The sequence below is a fragment of the Chenopodium album genome, chromosome 12 (genome assembly GCF_948465745.1).
Source record: "Chenopodium album chromosome 12, dcCheAlbu1.1, whole genome shotgun sequence".
Taxonomy (NCBI): Eukaryota; Viridiplantae; Streptophyta; class Magnoliopsida; order Caryophyllales; family Amaranthaceae; genus Chenopodium; species Chenopodium album.
Window position 1 is genome coordinate 1,281,069 of NC_137845.1, and position 23,029 is coordinate 1,304,097.

At 32.6% G+C, this 23,029-nt stretch overlaps 1 protein-coding gene and 1 long non-coding RNA gene across 2 annotated transcripts; both read right to left on the reverse strand.

The window, feature by feature from the left end:
• Positions 1 to 2,696: 2,696 nt before the first annotated feature.
• LOC145571509 (uncharacterized) lies at positions 2,697 to 3,486 on the reverse strand. Its single transcript, XR_014096588.1, has 2 exons — positions 3,169 to 3,486; positions 2,697 to 3,066 (listed from the first exon to the last, which is right to left on the reverse strand). It is a non-coding gene; the product is annotated as an uncharacterized LOC145571509 (long non-coding RNA).
• A 909-nt stretch (positions 3,487 to 4,395) lies between these two features.
• On the reverse strand, positions 4,396 to 7,122 carry LOC145569957 (CBL-interacting protein kinase 2-like). The gene is made up of 2 exons (XM_081628928.1): positions 6,893 to 7,122; positions 4,396 to 6,489 (listed from the first exon to the last, which is right to left on the reverse strand). Exon 2 carries the CDS (start codon positions 6,067 to 6,069, stop codon positions 4,696 to 4,698), a length of 1,374 nt encoding a protein of 457 aa, XP_081485054.1. The 5' UTR covers positions 6,070 to 6,489; positions 6,893 to 7,122; the 3' UTR covers positions 4,396 to 4,695.
• Positions 7,123 to 23,029: the final 15,907 nt, after the last annotated feature.

Here is a 23,029-nt window from a genome sequence, read left to right on the forward strand (position 1 = left end):
CTAAGCTAGTAAAATTAACTTCACGTAGGATTTCAAAAAAAAAAAAAAATCACAAATCTACAAAAATAATAATGCCATATAAAGAAGTTTCACAGACCAGCCTATATTTTAAAAGTAGGGTTTGGTTTCTTGCGTTAATGGCAGCAATATTACCACGGTACCTCAATTGATAGAAGAAGTTAGACTATTCCATTTACTACCCCATAAAGAACTCAAAGTTCATAGGTAAACTTCAGATTTTTCATGTCAGATAGGAGATAATTTTTGTTAAAAATAAATGAAAAAAAAATAAATTACAGTAAAAAAACATCCCAACCAGTAAAAAAGGGGGGAACCCATAAAATCATCCATCCATGATTCCATGCTCAGGATGACAGTTGCTGGATTTAATTGTTGCAAAATACGCATTATGATGGAGGAAACATTAAGTAAATTGCATATACTCCCGTACAAAAACACAAATTGCATATCTTTGCCTTTGGAATGGGCAACGTCATACATTAACATGTACTAGAAACACATGACAGCGAAAATAAGGTGATTACCCACTATTTAGGTGGGTTACATCACAAGAAAGTTAATTCAGCTATACAGTCTCAGCAAAAGGAAGTGTTCATAGGGAATGGAAGTAAGTGATCATGATACCTCCAAGAATTGAATAAGCGATCATGATACCTCCAAGAATTGAATAAGCTATTATTGAATTTGAAAGAGTACCAGTAACAAGACTCCCATCAGTCCAATTTCAATATTCATTGAAAACAACATTTTAGCCTAATTTGGAGTACTCATAACTCAAAAATTAAAAAGCAGTGGCTGGCTACAGTTCCCTTGCACGCACATAAAGTTTATTGGTTCCTGCTAATCACAAGCTAACCCGATCCAACGGTGCCAATTAAAAATATCAGAAAATACTGGTTGGCCGACTTACATAAACTACTTGGATGGTCAAATTAACCTAACTAAAAAAGATTTTAAAAAATAATAATTAACCTATTTTTCATCAGATAGTTGAGGATGGTGTTCTGGACCTACGAGCACAAGGAAGGAGCAAGGAAAGCCCGCAAAGAGCTAAGAGCATGATTTTCATCTCTTTTCAGAGAATCAACAAGGAGTCAGGATGCAAGAGGACAAAAGCAACTTATATCAACTTTTAAAGCAGAGAAGTCCTAGAATCAGATGGATACATGTCCAAATTCTAATGGTAACACGCATGAAAAAGTCCTAGAATCAGATTAAAAAACAGTTGCAGATTCTAATGACAACACACCAGAGAAAGTCCTAGAAACAGATAGATACATTTCCAAACATTAAAATACACTCATCAGTAAACAAAATACGATGGTACTCATCTACTTTGTTTGCTGTCTATAAGTCTGTTTGGTCACAAAGTAAAATTCAATCTTGCCCAAGCTTAGCTGAGTTACAAGTTAGTGACGACATAGAAAAAAATCCAGAAATGTTAATCCAATTAAAATGATAGAGCTCGTAGAAGGCTATGAGTTCAAATCTTAAGTAATGGTGATAGAAAATGATGATTATCAGTTCCTCCTAGAGTCATTGTAACAACTCCCAGCTACCCTAAAATGGAACATGACCTGAACATGAACAGCTGTTTATTAAAAATCCCCAAAATGGAAGAAGACACGTTCCTTATGGAGGTAGGGTGTATCTCTAGATGGGATTTGTACAACTCCACAGCGCTGAATTTCTACTTAGCAAGTTAGCACTCAAGGGGTAAGTGACTTAAGGTGGACTATTCAAGTATTCAGTGAGAATATGAGAAAAAACAGAGCTCTATATTCTGTATTAGAGGAAGCAAGTCACAGGTTTACAAGTAATAACAGGCCTCTATTTATAATACAAAATGCACTTCTGAAATGAATAGATCATTGACTACGGAATGGCAAAGAGTTGTTGCTTGTCACATAGACAACTTTCTTAGAAGAAAGGAACCACTCCACACATGCAGAGGGAATCAAGGCTCAATTGCACATACAGGCAATACAGCAAGCTCATCTCGGTCAGATAAGCCCCCAACTCCCCACCACTGGTGGAACCTACATTAGTAAATAACTAGTTCCTTATAAGTGTTATCCACAAGGATAAAGCTAACAGTAACACCACAGATAGAAGAACCACTTGACACCAGGTACATTAATATGATGAGAGCAATTAATAAGGAACCTGAAATAGATAGTCATGATGGAGACTTGAGTAAGAGTTGTGGACTTGTGGGTAATCTGGCTACTCCCTGCACAATGTACTTAGCCTCATTCTAATTCAATTCTTTCTTTTGCCTTTACACATTCTTAACTGTGGTCAATACACTCTTCTATACCCAGATTCTAATTATATACGAAGTAAAAGGGAACAAGGGCATAACAACAGTTACAAGGGCTATATAGGTCCAATAAGCTTACTTATCAATTTTGACAGCCAAGTGGATAATAAACTTAACTTTGTTGGATGAAAACATCTCATGGTGCTCAAATCTTAGGATACAACTGTGTCAGTACAGTATTCATTTCATATGAGCTTTAGAGAAGCCACATTTGTAGAGTATCTAGATCACCCGACAGACAAATCCCTCAAACTTAAGAACCTATGGTTCCAAATCTATATAAACAAAGAGACAAAGGGACACACACAGAAACAGCATAGCATGATATTAATTGAAGATGCAGGAGAAGAAATTAAGCACAAGAGAAAAATCAAAAATACCAAATCATTAACAAACATGTGTATGTACATATTATTCATAGAATATTACAGCAATACATCAATTGAAGTGAAAGCCAACGATCATTATCATGATTCTTGGCCTTAGTTACGGTTACCAATAATGCATCTTCTTCAAATTAACAGAAACATCATCATCAACAACAACAGCAGCAACAACGACAACAAGAATAATATCTACCATGCTACTCCGTATATTGTATCTAAGAAGAATTAGGGCGAGCTCTTAGCTGAAGCAGCAGAGAAATACTTCCAAAGATACCGACCGCTCGCCATATCCACAATTATCCAAAAACTCGAACTAATCACCGCCATTACCTTATCCTTCAATTCAAACGAAATCAATTTCCAAAATTAGTACTAATCACATCAATTCCAACAAATTGAAATCAAATAAAAAGAAGACAAATGCGAAATTAAAGATACCTTGTATGAAATCGGAGAAGAATTTTTAGGTTTTGGAGAATCGGGAAGAAGATTGAGGTCGAGATCATCGGAAGAATTGAGATTCTTGAGGACGAAAAATCCGGCAAGAGCAGCAGAAAGAAAAATCAAAATAATTCGAAGTGGACACATTTGAATTTCTGCAAATTTTTGGCAAATTCAGCAACCAACAGTAATTGAAGAGAGGGATTAGGGATTAATATTGAAGAGAGAGATTAGGGATTAATTGAAATTAGCGAAAAGGGGGAAAAAGAGTAGGTTTCAAGGTTTTTGAGTGAAGAGGTTGTTCAACGCTCGCTCTCAACCTGTCTCTATTAATTTTAATTTGGTCTCGAAATTTTCCGGTGCTAACTAATTTTGTCCCATTGGGCGTCGGTTGCGGGCGGGTGATTTGTTACAAAGGTCGTAAGAAAATAAAAATTGATTGTATCCGTAATGAATAATCCTATAGACTATTAATTATTTACAAATTAGGGAATGAGATTAATGGAATTAGATTTTACGAAGTATTGGTAGGAAAAATTAACACCGGCAATTCCAACTATAGTTGATTGTATGTCTAAGATTGAAATTTTAAATTATAAATAGACAATGTTTGTAAAAATTTTAGATCATTCGTTGTAATGTTGTAAAATAAGTTAGACTATCAAATCTGAAAGATCATAGACCAAACATACTAGAATACTAGCATTGGCATCCTTAGATTGGATATTCAAATCAATTTTGTGGCACTTAAATAAAGTTCACGCAAAGTTTTGTTTATTACTTTAACCTTACTTAGAAAAGAATGTCAGTTTTTTTCAGAGAACTAATTCCTGTGGTCTTGGGAATGGGATCAACCCTGCATTGTTGCACAATTCAAATAGTTGTTACCATCGTAACTATACTGTAATTCTCATTGCTTTAATTTGGTCATACGCTCTTGGTGTGTGAAAGAACATTAATAATGTAAAGCCACACTATACGTAGTTTTTTTTTTTTCATCGGTAACAGGGAGGTCCCCCCACCCTATCACATGAATGGGGGAGGGGGGATGAGGATTCGAACCTCCACCGCTAGGGGGAGGGGGGGGGGGGGGAACCATCCCTCCATCTCCCTAGTTCCTCACTGTACGTAGTATTATGAAACCAGGAGGAATGAAGGATAAATGTTGTTCACGGAAGAGTTTTTAAGAGCAGAGTATTTTTAAACTGAGTAACAAATCAGGCATGGTAAGGTAAACTTAATTTTACTGTATCTGAATTGGAAAAGTAAATACAAACTATGATATATCAAGCATACACATACATCTTATATCCAAATACTTGCCTCATAAATAAGCTCTAACCTTGTTGCAAAGTCAAGAACAGTCAGTAATGCAGTAAAAGGCATATAATTCATTTAAGCTCGGGAAGGAAAGGAATCGCATGTTAATGTTGACATACTCTCCAATCATCAAAAACATGATCAAAGTATGGGACCAAGACGGCTAAAGAGAAGTTTCAGGAGATTCTACCATCACTGCTACTGCTAAGACTGCTCCTGATTTTGCAATGGTTGCTGCAATTGCAGTGGCTGCTGCTGTTGTTCCCCTTGCCAGGCCCAAACAATATCTTTTAAAGAAGGCCTTATATCTTCCTTTATCACCTTTTGATACTCGAAAGTATCTCCATTGGCTTTTCTCATCTCCACCAAATAGAGTGCAGGGGTGACCTCAAATATTTCTGCATCAATTGACAGAACACCTTTCCTTCCTTCGCTAGTGCCCTCGAAGTTAAGTAATCCTTTGTCCATCCTCCTTACTTTTAACCTTAAGCTTTTAGCAGTTTCCATAAGCTTAGAGATTATGGTAGAAGCAGCTTCCCTGGACGTAAATCTTGCTTCTTTCTTATGACTACAGTCTTCGAATAAGCCAGACAAATCAAAACCACACGAAAGGGAAATGATATCAAATGCATTTAACTCTGCAGGTTTGATCCCCTCCTCCCTGGATTCTTCATTGGCATTGCTACTTCTGGAAGGGCCTGGATCTCCGTTGCTAACCACATCATTAACTGTTATGCTATCTGTATCAGATTGGATAGGTTTTGGGGACAAGTCCTTTTTATACCAAGAACTCTCCTTTATCTTAGCAATTGTGACTCTAGTATCAGGGTTAGGGTCCAAGATCTTTCCCAATAGTCGGCGTGCATCCTTTGGAAACCAACTAGGGCATTTATATTCTGCTTTACCAATCTTTCTGTACATCTCCATCAAGTTCGAATCATGGAATGGAAGAAAACCAGCCAAGAGAACATATAAAATCACCCCACAAGACCATATATCAGCTTTGGCCCCATCATAGCCTTTCCTACTGATGATTTCGGGAGCAACATATGCAGGGGTCCCACAAGTGGTATGGAGTAAACCATCTTGTCGTTTAGTTTCAGCTAGAGCACTCAGCCCAAAATCTGAAACCTTCAATTTCTCATTTTCATCTAGCAGCAAATTTTCAGGTTTCAGGTCGCGGTGATAAACTCCCCGGCTATGGCAAAAGTCAACAGCACTAATTAACTGTCTGAAATACATTTGAGCAACATCCTCCTTTAGCCTCCCTTTGGCCAGCTTGTCAAAGAGTTCACCGCCTTTAGCATGTTCCATCACAAAGTAAATTTTAGTCTTGGTCGCCATGACTTCATACAGATACACAACATTTGGGTGCCTAACCATTCCCATAACAGAAATTTCTCTCTTAATTTGATCCATGAGCCCTACTCTTAAAACTTTTTCTTTGTCAATCATTTTAATGGCCACACTCTGGCCATTTTGGATACTCCTTCCGTAATAAACCTTAGCAAAGGTACCTTGTCCTAGTAATCTCCCCATTTCGTACTTATCCATCAACACAGACGCTCTTGGCTCCATGACATACACAACGGAAAAAACCCTAGAGGCAATATCAAGATACGAATCTCCTGCAAATACTGAATGTATACTACTATGTACAAAGCAGGAGAACTAGAACAATGATCGAAAATCAACCATCCCCATAAATATAACGCCTAAATGCAGACGGCGTCCTACTGCAATCAATCCCTTTAAGCTTAAAGTCACCACCAAGACTCACAAAGCAGCGACGTGAGTATCCAATATCATCAACCGCCAACAATGCTAGGACAGACAAGTTCCTAGCCTCATCAGCTAATACATATAGTCCCCCAACAGACAACCACATCATTTAGCATTCCCTGAAAAATGTCTCTATACAAGACACAATCAGGAGAATGCTTAAAACAATCCCAACACCAAAAATTTCCGGAATAACTCGCTGATAATCAGGTTAAGCTGCAAGAAGAGGCAAATTGAAGACAACTAAAATCACAAGTAACAAAAATCAAAAAATTTAAAATTCTGCAATTCACCCGTACTTTATTCATCATAGCAGAAAGTTTAAAACGTCTAGATTCCTAATTTTCCTTAAAAACAGAAACACTGGATAATTAATAGCAGTGCTACTTTAAAACATAAAAAATTAAACAAAATGGCATAATCCTCCACAAAATTCAATACACCAAATCAAAATACCATCAAAATTCACCATTAACCCAAATTTAAATTCTCAAAAAAATCAGAAACATCATATATTCATGAGCATACACACATATATTAACCTAAACAGAAATTGAATTCAAATTTACAGAAAATACATAACATTAATTGGGAAAAACAAAAGTAAGTGAAAATTTACCAAGAATTCGAAGTGGGGTTGTAGCTGCAACGAAAAATTGGAGGTAGAAGAGAAAATTGAGAAGATTAAAGAAAATTGGGGAATTTGATGACAGATCTGAAAGACAAGTTCGTTGCAAAAGATGGCAAAATAATCGTCGCGCTTACGATAGTTTGGCTGGGTCAGGGGCTCCGGCTTCTTCTTTGTACAAGTATTTAAATTTCGAATTTTCCCCTATTTTTTTTTCTTTTTTTCTGTGTTGCATAAATAAAGAAATGAAACGTAAGTAGATTTTTCCCCAAATAAAGAAACGTATGGAGATTTACTGGTTTTGGTTGAACGATTTCCGTAGAAATTGTTAAATTATAAATTAATTTCCTAATTGCGTTAGTTTAACAATTTATTCCCGTGATACTGTCTATGTAGGATTGGTACCAGCTTCGTAATTTTTTTTATTTTTAATTCCGTAAAGAACCGCTAATGGTGATAGCGGTTGAACCGTATAAAACCGATATCACCATTAGCGGTTCTTAGATAATAACCGCTAACGTCATTAGCGTGTCTTTTCCAATTTTAATAATATCACACCTTTTTATTTGAGGAAAATAATAATATTACACCTACTTATAATATTCTTTGTAAATCCTTCTGACACATTATACGAAGAACAAAAACAAAAAAGGAGAGTAATAGATGATCACCCAAACTCCACAGCACGACCACCAGACTTCATAACGGCGACCACCACGGCAGGGATGTACGGAGACGTCCGTACGACCTCCACGGCAGCGGTTTGACGCACCTAATTTGTCCCAATTGTATTTTTCTACCATCAATTATGAGAGGTTAGCCCTAATTTTCCCTTTAAATTTTTTTTTTGTTCATCATGTATATTGTAGTTTAATTCCTAAATTAATTTGATACTAGGTGTATGTATGAGCGTAAATTTCTAAAATTTCATGGTGATAATGCAATATTTTTATGAGTATAAGTTGATGCTTTACTTGAGTGGTGGAATTTGTTCATGTGCGACCTTTGTTCTAGTAATTTGGTTCTTTAAACAATATCATTGCATGTAATAATTCTTTAATTTATTTATTCTTGATTTGGTAACCAAGTTACATATTTTAAATTGTTGTTTTGTGTAATTTGCATGCTGGAATTCTTTATTTAGAATATGGAGATGTCAAATTTCCCTCTACTCTGTTTTATGCGCGGGGAACTTGTAGAAACAGGAGGTGACGTGTCATATATTGGTGGGGAGAATAGATTTTTGCTAGTCAGTAGTTCTATGGGTTTCTCGGAGGTTCTGAGTAAGATATATGAAGTTAGGGGGTGTGATTCTCGATATTTTGAGTTGAAGATTAGAATGAGGTATCCTACACACAACTCATATGCAACCATTCAATTGAATGATGATAGCTCATTAAAAAAACATGCGGGCTACTGTAAGACAATATTCAATGTCTAATATTCAATTGTATTTAGAATTGGTTCCTAAGCAAGTAAGTGTGGTAGATAACACGGGATCTTTTCGTACCGTTCAATCTTTGTCGGGTATGGTCACAAACTCGCCGGGAAGAATTCCTAATGAAGGGAGGGTATCATTTACAAGAATGCTTACCGATGATCATTATGTTGTTGATCATTTATCGGATCGAGTGATGTGCCAGTTTGGATTTACCCAAATTATCCCTCTTTCGTGTAACAAGAGTGAGTCACTTCATCGTATTGATCGTAAAGGTGCAAACAATAAGAATTATGTCAAGATCCATGCCAAGTATTTAGAAGAGTGGAATAAGCGAGAAGATAGAGTTGTTGGTGGCACTTTGGCCAAGGGTCAAACAGCAACATTGGATGCCTATTTAGCTTGGTATCGGACAATTACAAAGCTTATTATCACTCCGCCGGACCAAGAACGTCCTTCAACTAAATATCAGCCCGCCTCTAATGAGTTTGTGCTTGTAAGAATTACGCAATGGTGCTTATGTGAATTTGATTAGCTTTTTTTTTTATGACAATTAAAATTTAAAGAGCTAACTATTTTTATTTTTATCTAGTCTGTAACCATTGCTAAGGTGCTGAGAAAGTGCACTCATGTGGAAGAGTCTACTTTCGTTTTGCCTGTTCACAAAGCTTTGGAGTTGGCATTGCACACTTTACAAAGTTTAGCAAGTTCCTACACTGAGACCTTGCATACAGTTGGCAAAGCATACATGCTCCATGATGTAGGTGTCACCACTCAATCAACATCCTCATTAGGTATCCTTGCTTCTAGGCCACCACGGCATATCCCTAATTCTCCTACTCCTACTCCTACTGATACTTCTACTGCTGCCACTCCTCCTACTACTGCTGCTGCCACTCTTACTACTGCTCCTGCTGCCACTTCTACTCAAATTGCTACTGCCACTTCTTCTGCTGCTACTGCTACTTCTTCTGCTGCTACTGCCGCTTCTTCTGCTGCTACTGCCACTCCTCCTCCTCAACGTACTTCTCTTCTTTGTCCTCCTACCTCACCACTTACTTCTCTCATATCACGACATACTACGCTCATCCCATCTTCATTCTCTTTGAATTACGAGTCTTCTCCTCCTCAATCTTGTACTCCCCAACTACCATTAACCTACTTAAGACGATCACGCACCTCGAGTTCTACTATTTCACAGGTATTACCCATTACAGAGGTTAATGAATCTGCATTTGGATCATCGGAACATCATTCAAAGAAGCAGCGTGGATCCTATGTGTTAGATAGCTAGAAGCAATTTTTTGGTCTTAAATTATATGTAAATAACATTTTGTTAATATTTTGATGAACATATGTTTAGTTTGTGTTAGAGAAATGCATTAAGACTTTTGATATGTATATCATAAACCGGATAATCTTTGCTATTAACTTTGTCTTGGATAAATGCATATTTGTTGGTTTGTCACAGATTCTTTATAGGCATTATGCCTTTTTATTTTTCCAGGTTCATATTTTTTTGGGGCACATTTACAGGTTCATAATAATTTACAGGTTCATAATAATTGGGAGCACATTTGTAGGTTTAAATAGCAATTTTACAGTGGTAAGCTCACAGGTTAAAACCGCTAATGCCGTTTGCGGTTTTACAATAAAAACCGCTAACAGTATTTGCGGTTTATATGTTAGCTTTGCCAATGGTGTTTGCTATTTAATTATTAGAATCGCTAACGGTGTTAGCGGTTTTAGTGTATAGAACCGCTATCACCATTAACGGTTCTATGTTGAACCAAAAAATAAAAAATAAAAAACCGAACCTTGTACTAGTCCTACATGGACAGTACTGTGAGAATAAGTTTTCAAACCGACGCATTTAAGGAATTGCTTTATAATTAAGCAATTTTTATGGAAATCGTTCGGTTTTGGTTTGTTTTTTATATTTTGGGTTTTGTTTGGTTTTGTCTTCTTCTTTTTTTAGTTGAGGTACAAGTGTATTGAGTTGAATATGAATAGATTCGAATGGTAATGGATAAGGGAAAATGGTACTCGCATTAAAATTACAAGCTAAGAGCGTGCGTGTGAATATAAGTTACTCGTGTCTATTAAGCTTCATTCTCCTTTTTTTTCAGATGATTTTTTTATTTTAAGGATTGTAGTTTTTTTTATAAAGAAAAACAAAAATTAGAGGGGTATTTTGAAAAAGTGAAATTTATCACCCAAAACCCCGTTTCAATTTATATATAGGATGATTTTTTTTCTTTTCTTTTCAGATGGTAGTTAGTAGTTTTTTTTTATTTTATTTTTTATTTTTTTATTTTTAGGATTGTAGTTTTTTTATAAAAAAAAACAAAACAAAACAAAAATTAGAGGGGTATTTTGGAAAAGTGAAATTTATCACCCAAAACCCCCTTTCAATTTATATATAGGATGATTTTTTTCTTTTCTTTTCAGATGGTAGTTTTTTTTTTTTTTTTTTTTTTTAAGGATTGTAGTTTTTTTATTAAAACAAAAAAAAAGAAAAACAAAAATTAGAGAGGTATTTTAAAAAAGTGAAATTTATCACTCTAAACCCACTTTCACTTTATATATAGGATAATGAATATGTGTTTAATTTTATAATTACATAATAAGGAAAGTTTGAGATCGGTATGCGTTGAGTCTGTATATGAATTAGGTTTATTAGAAACGATAAAGAAAAATATTAGTTTAAACGAAAAAAAACAGTTAATGAGTATTATGATGTATGCAAGTAAACATAATTGATTTGCCAGCTAATCGAGGTATGTATGTTTAATAGATGGCAATGGAAAATACGATCACGTGGGGGTACATCAAGTGAAAGTTGTGATTAGGAATGTTAGTGGGGCTAGTCAAGGCTTGTTTTTTCAGCTTAATTTCAGTTCATTTCAGATTTAATAAGTTTATTTCAGTTTAGTTTCTAATTTCTTTCTCTCGTAAACTATTCATTTTAACTCAGTTTGGTTCAGCTCTAATTAGTTCAGTTCACTTCAATTAAGCCTCAATCGCTTCAATTCAGTTCAGTTGTTTTCATCAGTATATCGGAACAAGCCCTCAGATAGGAGACATGCCCCTAGAGCGAAAATGGAGATGGAAATCATACTCAATATGGGTTGTGAATTAGTAATGCATCTTAAGTTATGCCCGCCTTGCCCTTTAACGAACTACATATATGTAACACCAAAAGCTAAAAATTACCTTATACCCATTTAAATTGAGAAAACAAACTTTAACAATTGAATTTCATCTTTTGGATTCTAGTAAACTTATCCAACATCAAATTCAATGAAAATTTTGGTTTGATACTTGTTTAACAGTTAAATTTTATATATAACAAAGATACTTAATGAACACATATAGGAATTTCGAGATGAGGATTATTAAGCGGGAGGTTGGGCAAGGAAGGTGGGTGTGGATGCATATACCTTGTTTGGTTAGATTTAAATCTGGTATGTGGAGATGGGGATGGAAATATTAGGTGGCTTGCCGGCTTGGGGATGGGGATAAGAAGATTAGCATCCTCCCTCGCTCCGTCCCATCCCTTATTGTGATCATGCTTCATTCAAATGCCTTAACTAACAAGTAGAGAAATATGAAGGATTTTGGAATTGTTCTCTTGGTTAAAAGCTTAGGGTAATTGTGACTATTCCGTGGGCCGTGGCTACGACTAATTGTTGTGGTGTTCTTGATTCTATATACGAAGTATTTATCATATAAAGTTGTTTGTCATTAGATTATGTTGGTAAAGATTGCGATTATGTTGTTGTATTATTTCTACACAATACGGTCAGTTAGACCACAACATGGTCATTTTTTTTAAAAAGTCACATTACCCATTAACTTTAAGTTGGGTCAGATTTATGATGCTTTGTGAACAAAACAAAAAAAATAATAATAAAAAAAAAGTTAGAGGATCAATTTATAATGAATATAGTTGAATACTTCTCTACCATGTACAATTAGCTCAAATCATACCTATGAAGTATGGTTATGATAATGCGATTATTAAAATTTTTGAATTTTTTTTACAAGAGATATTAAAAGATTAAGAGATTAAAAAAAAAAAAAAAAAAAAAAAAAAAAAGGAGAAGAAGGCATGAACTTTGTTGATTTATTATGCATCAACGTTGAACATGGCATGTCCGACTCCGACAAACTTGACTTTATCTATGGAAGTAATTGATTTCTTTTTTGTTGTCTATGTATGGTGTGCGGTTCATTGGTTTACAAATTACAACTATACAAGTTGTATTCGATGCTAGGTAAAATGGCCCAACACAAATAACTCATCTTGATGTATGATGCTCCTGCATTCCCTGTATTAGTATGTAGCTCCCTCGACTTATTAATTAGTATACAAGGAAACACTTCTTCGTTTTTCAATACATGCTACAAATTGAGTTTTTAATTAATGTATAATAAGTTAACTTGTTGCAAGTATAATGAGATTGAGGAGTAATTGTATTTAAATTAAACAACGGGTTGGAAAATAATTCAAACCATTTTATCATTAGTTACATTAAATATAATCAATTTATCGGTAAAGAAAAATCTGAAATGCTAAATTAAAATGACATTTTTGTTTTTTTATATGAAAAACCTTTTATTTTTGTGGTTGTCATTGGTGCTAATTAAACACTGACTATAAACTTTAGATATATTAAATTTGTATGCACCTCACCCCTCCAAGGATGAGTCACTTGCAAATAAAATGTCTTCATCCACTCATAAATTTAGTCCTTAATTAAGTTTGCAAAGTCGTTGGCTTCTATTGTTACAATAAATTGAAATAATTAAAAAGAAACATAATATATTTATAAGCAAAACTTTAATGAAATCCTATTTTATTGTTTTTGGATAACAATCTTTCATGGAGGAAAAATCAAAATGTAAATGCCTAATCTCTTAGCCGATTCACAATGTTTTTAAAGACGTTGTAAGAAATTTGATTGTTTTTACTTTCTCATTTTTAATTATTGCTATTGACACAGAGATAAATCATGTGACCCCTTCTTGTCTATTGTTCTCATTTTAATTTGTAATAAATTCTCTTTCAATCATCCTAAAGAATATGATATATCGATCTTTAAATCTAGAGATTCTAAGTCTATAAGACTAACTTACGAAGTATTTTTATTTCCTTAACAAACATAAAATGGCTAAAAAAACATACTATGTATTAACTTATTACAAGTTGAGTAAGAAACATAATGGGCTTGTTTGGCTATTGACTGTTGGCTGTTAGCTGCTGGCTGTTTAACTTGGCTTATTTGACTGGCTGTTAGTATTGGCTGTTTGACCATTTGTTGTATATAAATATGTTTGGTAAAATCAGTTGTTAGCTGTTGGCTGCAACTATGCAAAATGACCTTAAAGGACATTATTATGTGTTCTTATTAATTTATTATTAGTATTATTATTAATTACTTAATACTAGTTACTACGAGTAATTTTTAATTATTAATTATAATTACAAAACACTAACTATTAATTATTAATTACTGATTATTAATTTTATATTACTAATTACTAATTGTTACTTACTAACTATTAATTATTAAGTACAAATACTAACTATTAATTATAAATTACTTATTTTTAATTACTAATCGTAACTACTAGTTATTAAGTACTAGGCACTAAGTATTATTAATTACTGATTATTAATTATATATTACTAATTACTAATTGTTGATTACTCCCTCCGTCCCTTAATTATATTCCTATTTCTAAATTTACACGGGAATCAAGGAATTTGTAATAACCTTAAAACCCATGATTAGAAAGTACAATGGGAATTACAAAACATTTATTGTTGTCTTTGAATAAAACAAAGATAGAATGATATTAAATGAATCACATGTCATCAATCCTTTGAAAAAAAGGATCAATCACATTTGTTTATGAAAAATAAAAGGACCAATCATATTCAATTATAGTGCTGCACATAGATTTAGAATGTTATGAGTGAGAAAATATGAGTGGAAAAATTATGGTTTACGTGCAACCATTAATTGCAAAACTAAAAAATAATTAAAGTAATGCCACATCACAACTATTTAGAGATAATTTGGGGATATTTGATATAAATTCACTTACTAAAAAGGGAAAGTAAGAATGTAATTTTGAAACACCCAAAAAGGAAAGCAGGATTGTAATTAAGGGACGGAGGGAGTACTAACTAGTAATTATTAAGTACTAAAAATTAATAATTATTACTATAACTATTAATTATTAATTACTAATAATAACTAATTATTAATTATTAACTATATATTAATTATCACCTATTAATTACTAATTATTAAATATTAATTGCTAATTATTAATTATTAAGTATTAATTATTAAATCCTAATTATTAATAGTAATTAAATATTAATTAATAATTACTAATTATTAATTATTAACTATTAATTATTAAAAATTAAGGACAGTTTTGCAATGGGCTACAATAATTTTGTAGCCATTGTAACTTTTAAATATGCATCATTGATATGCAATATTAAATCATGGCCATTTATTTATTTGATTATACAATTCTATTAGTAATAAAATAAAATTTTAAAAAAATACAAATCATCTTCCCTCAGTTGCATCAAAATTTAGATCATCTTCCTTACCGAGATACTCTGTTTTTAATGCAGTTTGTAGAACTTGCAATTTCTGTTTAAGACTATTTTGCGCGGAGTTCGTCTTTCCTAGCCTTATTGGTAGATTCTCTGTTTGTATGAAACGTTTAATGGCATTAGCCATTAATTAGCCATCTAATATAATTCTTAATTCTATTAGAAAAGAGTTAGAATTAGTGACTAGTGTAAGTGAATGAAAGATCATATAATACCTTCTTTGATAATATTCCATCTTTATTTGTGTTAGTTTATGGTTTTGTCTTTATATACTTCAGGAAGATGATGGTTTATTTACTAATTTTGATGGAAAAATAGTAGATCTTAGATATTCCTATGTTAATTATTAATAACACAACAATCAACATTTAGACTTATGACCGCATGTGTGCATAGTGCATACTAGTATCCTCAATTTGAACGCTGCGCTGAAACTTCAATAACAATGGAGATTCGATTGTAACAAAAAAAAAAAAAAAAAAAAAAAAAAAAAAAAAAAAACTGCAAAACAGGATTTTTTTTTTTTTTTTTTTTTTTTGCTTTATTTTATATTTAAATAATTTTTAAAGTCAATTGAATGAATAGGCTAGATTGAAAATAATTACAACGGCTACAATTTTATTGTAGTCATTGAAAAGTCTTCCTAAAAATTAATTGCTAATTACTTTATAACTTAAAGAACATGATGTGCTAAGTAAAAAAAAAAAAATTAAAAATCGGACTATAGATGATGTGACACAAAAAAAAAAAAAAAAAAAAAAAAAAAAGGTGTTGACGAGATGTAAACGGATCGAGTAATGGTTGAATCGGGAGAGTTCCACGGGTGACGGGACCACCTAACTGGGTGTACCGACTCTTTACACCCGGTTTCTTTTTCTAATACCCCACTCACCGTCCTCCACACTCTTCCCGCCATACACGTAACCCTTCTTCCTTTTCTTTTCTCTTTTTAATTATGGTCATTAAAAAAAATTAAAAATAAAAATCTCTGCTTTCTCTTTCATTTTGTATTTTTTTTTTTTTTTTTTTATTGTTGGAAATTTGAAGAGGATAATTTAGGGTTCGTTTGGCATCACTTTGGTTTTCTGTTTTTTGGTTTTTGTTTTTCAAAATCATATGATTTATGTCACGTAATGAATCAAAAATTAGTCAAACTTATTAAAACCATGATAATTATGAAAACTGACAACAGAAAAGTGGAAACTCCTTTTTCTTGTTTCCTGTTTTTGGTTTTTTGTTTTCAAAAAAACTGGAAACTGAAAACAAAAAACAATGCCAAACAAGCCCTTAGTTTTTAGATGCCTCTCTTTTTATTTTTTTCTAAGATGTGTTTGATTTTGGTGGATTTTGCCTTTCGGTCTTTAAAATATTATTATCTTGACAAATAATTTATACAAAGTACTACATATAGGAGTATCTTTGATGTTGTCAACAGTTTATACAAACACTCCATATACGAAGTAGATCATATTCAATACAAAGTACAATGATGAAAGAACGTACTTTTCAAACATTGGCCTTGTTTGGTAATTGACTTTAGGCCTTTTTTTTTTTGTTAAACAGTCAAAATATATGTTTGGTAAATGGCCATTACTCGATCTGTTACATCTCGTCAACACCATTTTTATTTTGTTTTTCTGTCGCATCATCTGTAGTCCAATTTCCTTTTTTTTTTTTTAACTTAGCATATCATGCTCTTTAAGTTATAAGGTACATTGATTATCAAGGACTCTCTTCGTCTTATAATTCTTTATCCAATTTTTGACATGTATATGGACTTATGTATATGAATATGTCTACTCCATACTTTAAAGCTTTGTATTACTCAAATGCTCTATATGTATATAGAAAAAACTTAATCTGTAATACATAACTGTTTAATGCAAACAATAAAAAGTACTCTCTATTTCGTATTATTGTTTGTCTATTTCGTATTATTGTTTAATTAGTAGTTTTAATTATAAATAATTTTTATAATTATTTTAAATATATTTCTATCTTCCAAAAATTATTTCTTAATATTTTTGAAATTCTGGAAATAAAAAAAATATAAAATTATTAAAAAAATATATATATTTTTAATTATAATTGCTAATTAAAAATAAATCAAAAACAAATAATCTCAGCCGTCTATTTTAAAGAAATTGTGGTAGTCAAAAGTCATAAAACTACATTAGAAAGTTCAGCAAGAATACCCTAAGAGGAATAAGGATGTAAGCGTGCATGTTACTATGAAAATGGGGCAAGTTTTAATGGAAACTCATCCCACCTCCTTCCCATTTGAGTGCAGTGGGGATAGGTGATAACGATAGTGATAGTTAAAGTTATATGTTGGTAGGAAATTAAATGATCAAGTAGCTAGTGTTGTAATTATTTTCAAAAAGATAAAATCGTAATTATGTCTCCTATAATTAAAAGATGAAACCCAGGGCGGGATAGGAATCCAATGTGATAATCGGCTCGATTACCATCAACGTGACACATGAGTTAGTGTATGTTGATCAGCTGAATATTTGGGCGGGGGATGCGATCAAATTAAATGTGGATTACTTTTGACAATTAGATGAGATGCACAACTTCAATAAATCATAGCATGTGATTATTGGTCATCTCTTTCGGTATTAAACATTATACATGTGATAATGTTACAAGATCTCAGGTACTCCTATAATAATTTCATCAACTTTTCAAACTAACTCAAAGTCATCCATCCCAATCCACCACATCCATGGCTGTTAATTGCTAAAGTGTATATGTTAGTTTATGTTCAAGTCCACTCTTTCTACCGTCAATGACGCTTACTATTCACGTGCCAAATTATCAATCAACATGTATCGAAGTTGTCATATATATATATATATATATATATATATATATATATATATATATATATATATACATACATACAAACTATATAATAAAAAGAAATTATAAAGGCTTCTTTATTTAGTCTATTTCCTAGCTTAATTTCTTGTGATCCAACAAATTTTTCAGACGACATTCAGAAAGCTACCTTACACTCCAATAAACTAGGACAATTGTCACAAAAATGAATGTCGATCATCCTAAATATCTTCATTCAGTCAAAACCAAAGAAGCCACGGCTGTTGCTACTAATGCTGCTGCTACTACTACTACTGGTGTCGCGAGTTGTAAGGTGGGGAGAAGGCGGAGGTTGATATCTCGAGAAGCTTCTAATTTGAGCAACTTGTCCGTGGAAGCCGGGGGTGGTGAGTATCATGCACAAGAACCCGCGGCTGTGCCCTTTGTGTGGGAATCAAGTCCAGGTACACCCAAGCGCCACATTACTATGAGGTCTTCAAATTGTGATCATGAAGTTGATCACTTATTTCCTCCCTTAACTCCCCCGCCTTCGTATCAATACAAAGGTAACAAATATGCAAGCACAAGAATAAGGCCGGCTTTTACTTCTAGCAAGAAAAAGAAAGAAAATGATGGTAATAGTAATAATAATAATAATGTTAACCTTATTCAATCAATATTTCCAAGATTGTCTTTTACTAGAGATCATTCTCCAACATTGTCATCATCCTCATCTACCAAGTCATCATCACGGCCATCAACTTCGACTTCTTCATCATCATCATCGCCGTCCTCACAATCACGTTCCGTGGTGTCAACTCCTTCTCCTATACATAGGCAAAAGTTGTCATTTGAGTACTCTAGTACAGAAGTAGAGGAGGAAGAGGAGGGAGTAGTGGGTAGGAGTGGTTCCCCTGTTTCTACTTTGTGTTTTAGTCGTCTTTCTTGTTGCAATGCCAAGTTTCGAGGTCTCTACTCGACTTGGTTCTAGCTTAGATGAACAATTGCCAATGCAACACATTGGGCTACCACATATATATGTTACATTTTTGTTTTTGCAAATACCAACCAATTAGTTCTGGTGATTCCTGATTAGATCCGTATTATGTAAGCTTTAGGATCTAATTGCTTTAAGAAAAACCCTAAATGCAAATATTTCAATGGCAAGGATGCTTAATAAATTACATATCACTCATCAATTGCTATCTAATACGCATGTACAATGTGTGTATAAGTGTCATTAGAAATTGGAAATATATGAACATTTGGATATATATCATTGATCACTATTTGTATATCTTGCTTGCATGTAATATGTAACAAGCCAAAATCACCATAGAATTGTTTGACGACGTTAGCATTAATTTCCCCCCAGCTTTTTGGTTCTAAGCTTTACTCTCCTATCATGGATGCACTGCATACGCCAAGTTGACAATGATTCAAATAATGAAGTTAGATCTTGACCAAAGCGTTATTATAAAGAAGCTAGATATACGCAACTTTACCCCTATACTATGTGAATTGGTGATGATAATACATGTAAGTATGTAACACCTTCACCACACAGAGAATATTATTGTTTAACTCTAAGTAGGGGATGGGTATCAGTAGTATGTAAAATATACTTTCACAAGAAAGAATCTGATTGATTGTTATTTTGAATTTTGAATTTTGAAATTTGAACGCTACAATCTGCAGCAATCTTGAACATTAATATTCCCTTTTTATGCATGAGCTTAATTATCAAGCAATACTCTGTATGTATTAGATAAATAGCGAATGCTTAGCGCACAAATCGCTGTTGACTGATATAAGTTTTAGTTTCAATTGAATACAGAGCGACTGTACTGTGACTGACAATCCGGAGGACATAACATAATGTTTCGACGTGCCATATCATGCGAGCTGTACGTAATGTCCGATGTCCCCTATTCATACACCACTGCACCCTCATAGCGCAGCTAGGCAGCATGTTTTCACTACCCAAGTTATTACCAAGGCATATTTTTAATCAATCTGAGGTCTCATTTAATTTGCTTCTTGTTTTGTGGTTTAATTTGACAGTTTGACTGGGTATCATCACTTGTATTAAGGTAAAACTAATAAACCCCTGCCATTATAATAAAGTTGAACTACCATTGATTTTTGTGTTACTTCTTTATTATTGATTTGCTACTAAGACAGCTCGCTTTGAACTAACACTTTGGGCCTTCCTTTGTTTATTTGCAGATTTCTTTATATTTCCATGCATATATGGTCAACGCACAAGAATCTAATAGTAATGGCTTGGATGTTAAGAATAACTTGCATGTGAGTTGAGACTAATTGTACGTATCATAAAGTGAAAAAGAAGATGATGACAATCATATATATATACTTCGTATAAGACAAGTGAATTACTCAACCTATTATTACGAAATACTATCTGGTTTTAAGATAGAACAGTACAAGTGTATAATAAGAAGGGAATCTCAATCAATATGTAGCAAGAGTGCAAGACTACCAACCTTGGCCTACACTACAATATTTATTTAATACAGATTGTATCTCATAAACTCTATGTACATATCAATCTATTTATTCAACAAAGTCTTCTTTTATTCTAAGTTTTAACATGACAATAACATTTTTAAAAGGCCACAATATTTAAAGGTCCTTTAAATACTTATGTACTATACATGTAGCTTTTAACTCATGGATGCAAAGGGCATGAGAATTGTGAAAATAAGTAATATTAGTTCAAATTTCTCTAAATTTAATTATTATAGATTTATAGGTTGTATAACTATATGATAAATGAATCTTATTTAGTACGAAGATAATAAGCAGGAAGTATTTTTTTTTTTTATATAGGTGAAACAAAAGTTAAGTTTGATATATTTACTCCGTACTACTCCACTACCTTCATTATAATTTGCTCTAGCCACTTTTTATTTTTTTTAATCTAAATTTTGACAAGCAAACAGTTGGCCAAATGATTGACTTTCTCTAAACCGAAAAAGGATTTTTGCGCCCCGACGTCTCTCCTTTTGGACCACAGCCGCAATTTTTAGTGGTAATGGACTTGGTAATTATTTTAAAATCGAATTACAAAATTTTACCTACAGTTCATTGTCATTGACTAATTCACTTGGTAATGAACATTAGTTTGACGGAATCGATGTAGTCATGAACAACTTAATGGATTGATAAGCCTTTCTAATATTTGTTTGATGCACCGTGTAACATCATCATTCATCACCTAACCATCATTAAGTCCGATATGATCAGGCTATCACACATACATGTATGATATATCGATGTATGTATGACGCATTAATAGTAGATGTATTAGTAGTGTAGATCCTGCTCTCTTTACCTTAAATAGTCACTAAGTATTATATCCAATGTATAAAAATATGTTTTTGTTAGTAATCAATAAATTTATTGAACACATACAACATTGGATGATTGAAAAAAATTAAGTTTGCAACTATGATTATTTGATCATTGCTGCTTATGTCATGTATGTTTTACACCTTGGTTGATCATAGTATTCAATTATTCATAATTGCAATTAATATTAATTGTAACATAATTGGGGTTTGAAAAATGGGATTTATATATTGAGAGAAAAGCATAGTCACATGATGGCCGGTGAAGTTAGATTGACTGCAATAATATTCTTCATGTAGAATAATATAATTATAAAGTAATTAAGTATGCATGCAAGAAGGAAATGCTAATAAGTAGTAGTACCAAATTATTTAATTGGACACTCATGTGAAGTAGTTAATATAAGGTGTATGTAAATTACTTAATTTGAAACAACTGTGCGATTTCTTAGCCTTAATTTTCGGGTCAAACAAGAACTCATGAACTCATATGAGTCATGGGTTTCAATTCTAAGCAACACCAGATTGTAAGTTTTAACAAAAAAAAAAAAAAAAATTAAAATAAAGATAATTAAGCTAATGAGCAATATGTTAATTTGCAATTTTTCATTGTGTTGTGTTAGGGTGTTTTATTTGATCCAAGAGTTGATACATCAACTTACCTAAAAATTTGACAATTATAATAATGAGAAAAAAAAAAAAAATTGCATCATATTTTGAATTTTGCTTTGCATAATGTTTGATATTCTTGATCGTGTATAGTTTTTAAATACTCCGTATGTACTTGTATACTATTTCATTCATATAATTTAGAACCGTAGTACATTATCGTGAAATCATATATTCATGTTGATACAAAAATAACAAACAAGTTAATGATACACTGATAAATTGAATTGTTAATTTACAACCTTAAACATCACCAAGTATATATAAACCAACCTTTAAATTTGAAACATCTAAAAACAGTGAGTGTATTATGTTTAGTGGTTAGTATTTAGTAGCTTAGTTTGTACCCGATTGGATAATCTAAGTTGCCTCATTTTCTTACCTAACATCAGGATAGCGGCTTTCTTGAGTCAACTACCTCTTTTGTTACTTTGTATGCTTTCCCGCTTAATCACTCTTCACTAATTCAAGTTTGAAGGCTTAGTAGTCACTACTCACTAGTCAGTCGTAATAATTATTCATATAAGGAAAAATTAGTCTAATAAGGTGTACCACAAATTTAATAGGTGCATAATTAACGTATAACCTTTTGAAAAAATAAATTTATGTTGATTTAGTGTTATCTCTTATCAGGCTTCACTTAATATAATTTTGGGGCCAAATCCACTATTTGGGGTGAATAAGTAATAATATCACTCGTAAATTAAATTATGACTTATTATTATGACATTATATGGAGCACAAATAAAACAAAAAAAATAAAATAAAAATGAAGAGATAAGATTATAAAATTTGAATAATAATCACCTCATAAGATTTAATCATACGCTAACATATACGGATTTAGTTACACTTCACATCCATTTTATATTACATATTTACACTTTGTATATGACAATGTGAAAATTGATCATATTGGCCAATTGCAAATTTTAATTAGAGGATTATGGTCTAAATTCAATTAAATCACAGTATATTGCTCTGAAAAAACCAAATATAAATTAAAATAATGTGGTCAATGATTAATTGGCTTTCATAGCCGTGAAGTAACCACACGTGGGGGAAACATGAATCAGAGCTGGCATTACCAATATATTTTCATAATTTGTGTTCACTTTCCTTCTAATTTCCTCTAGAATTTTCTTTTTTTGCGATCTCTTTTTGAAAATAACAAATTT

What these genes read in the sequence shown, in the direction of transcription:
- LOC145569957 (XM_081628928.1), bottom strand. Translation starts at nt 6,069, where the DNA reads ATGGAGCCAAGAGCGTCTGTGTTGATGGATAAGTACGAAATGGGGAGA.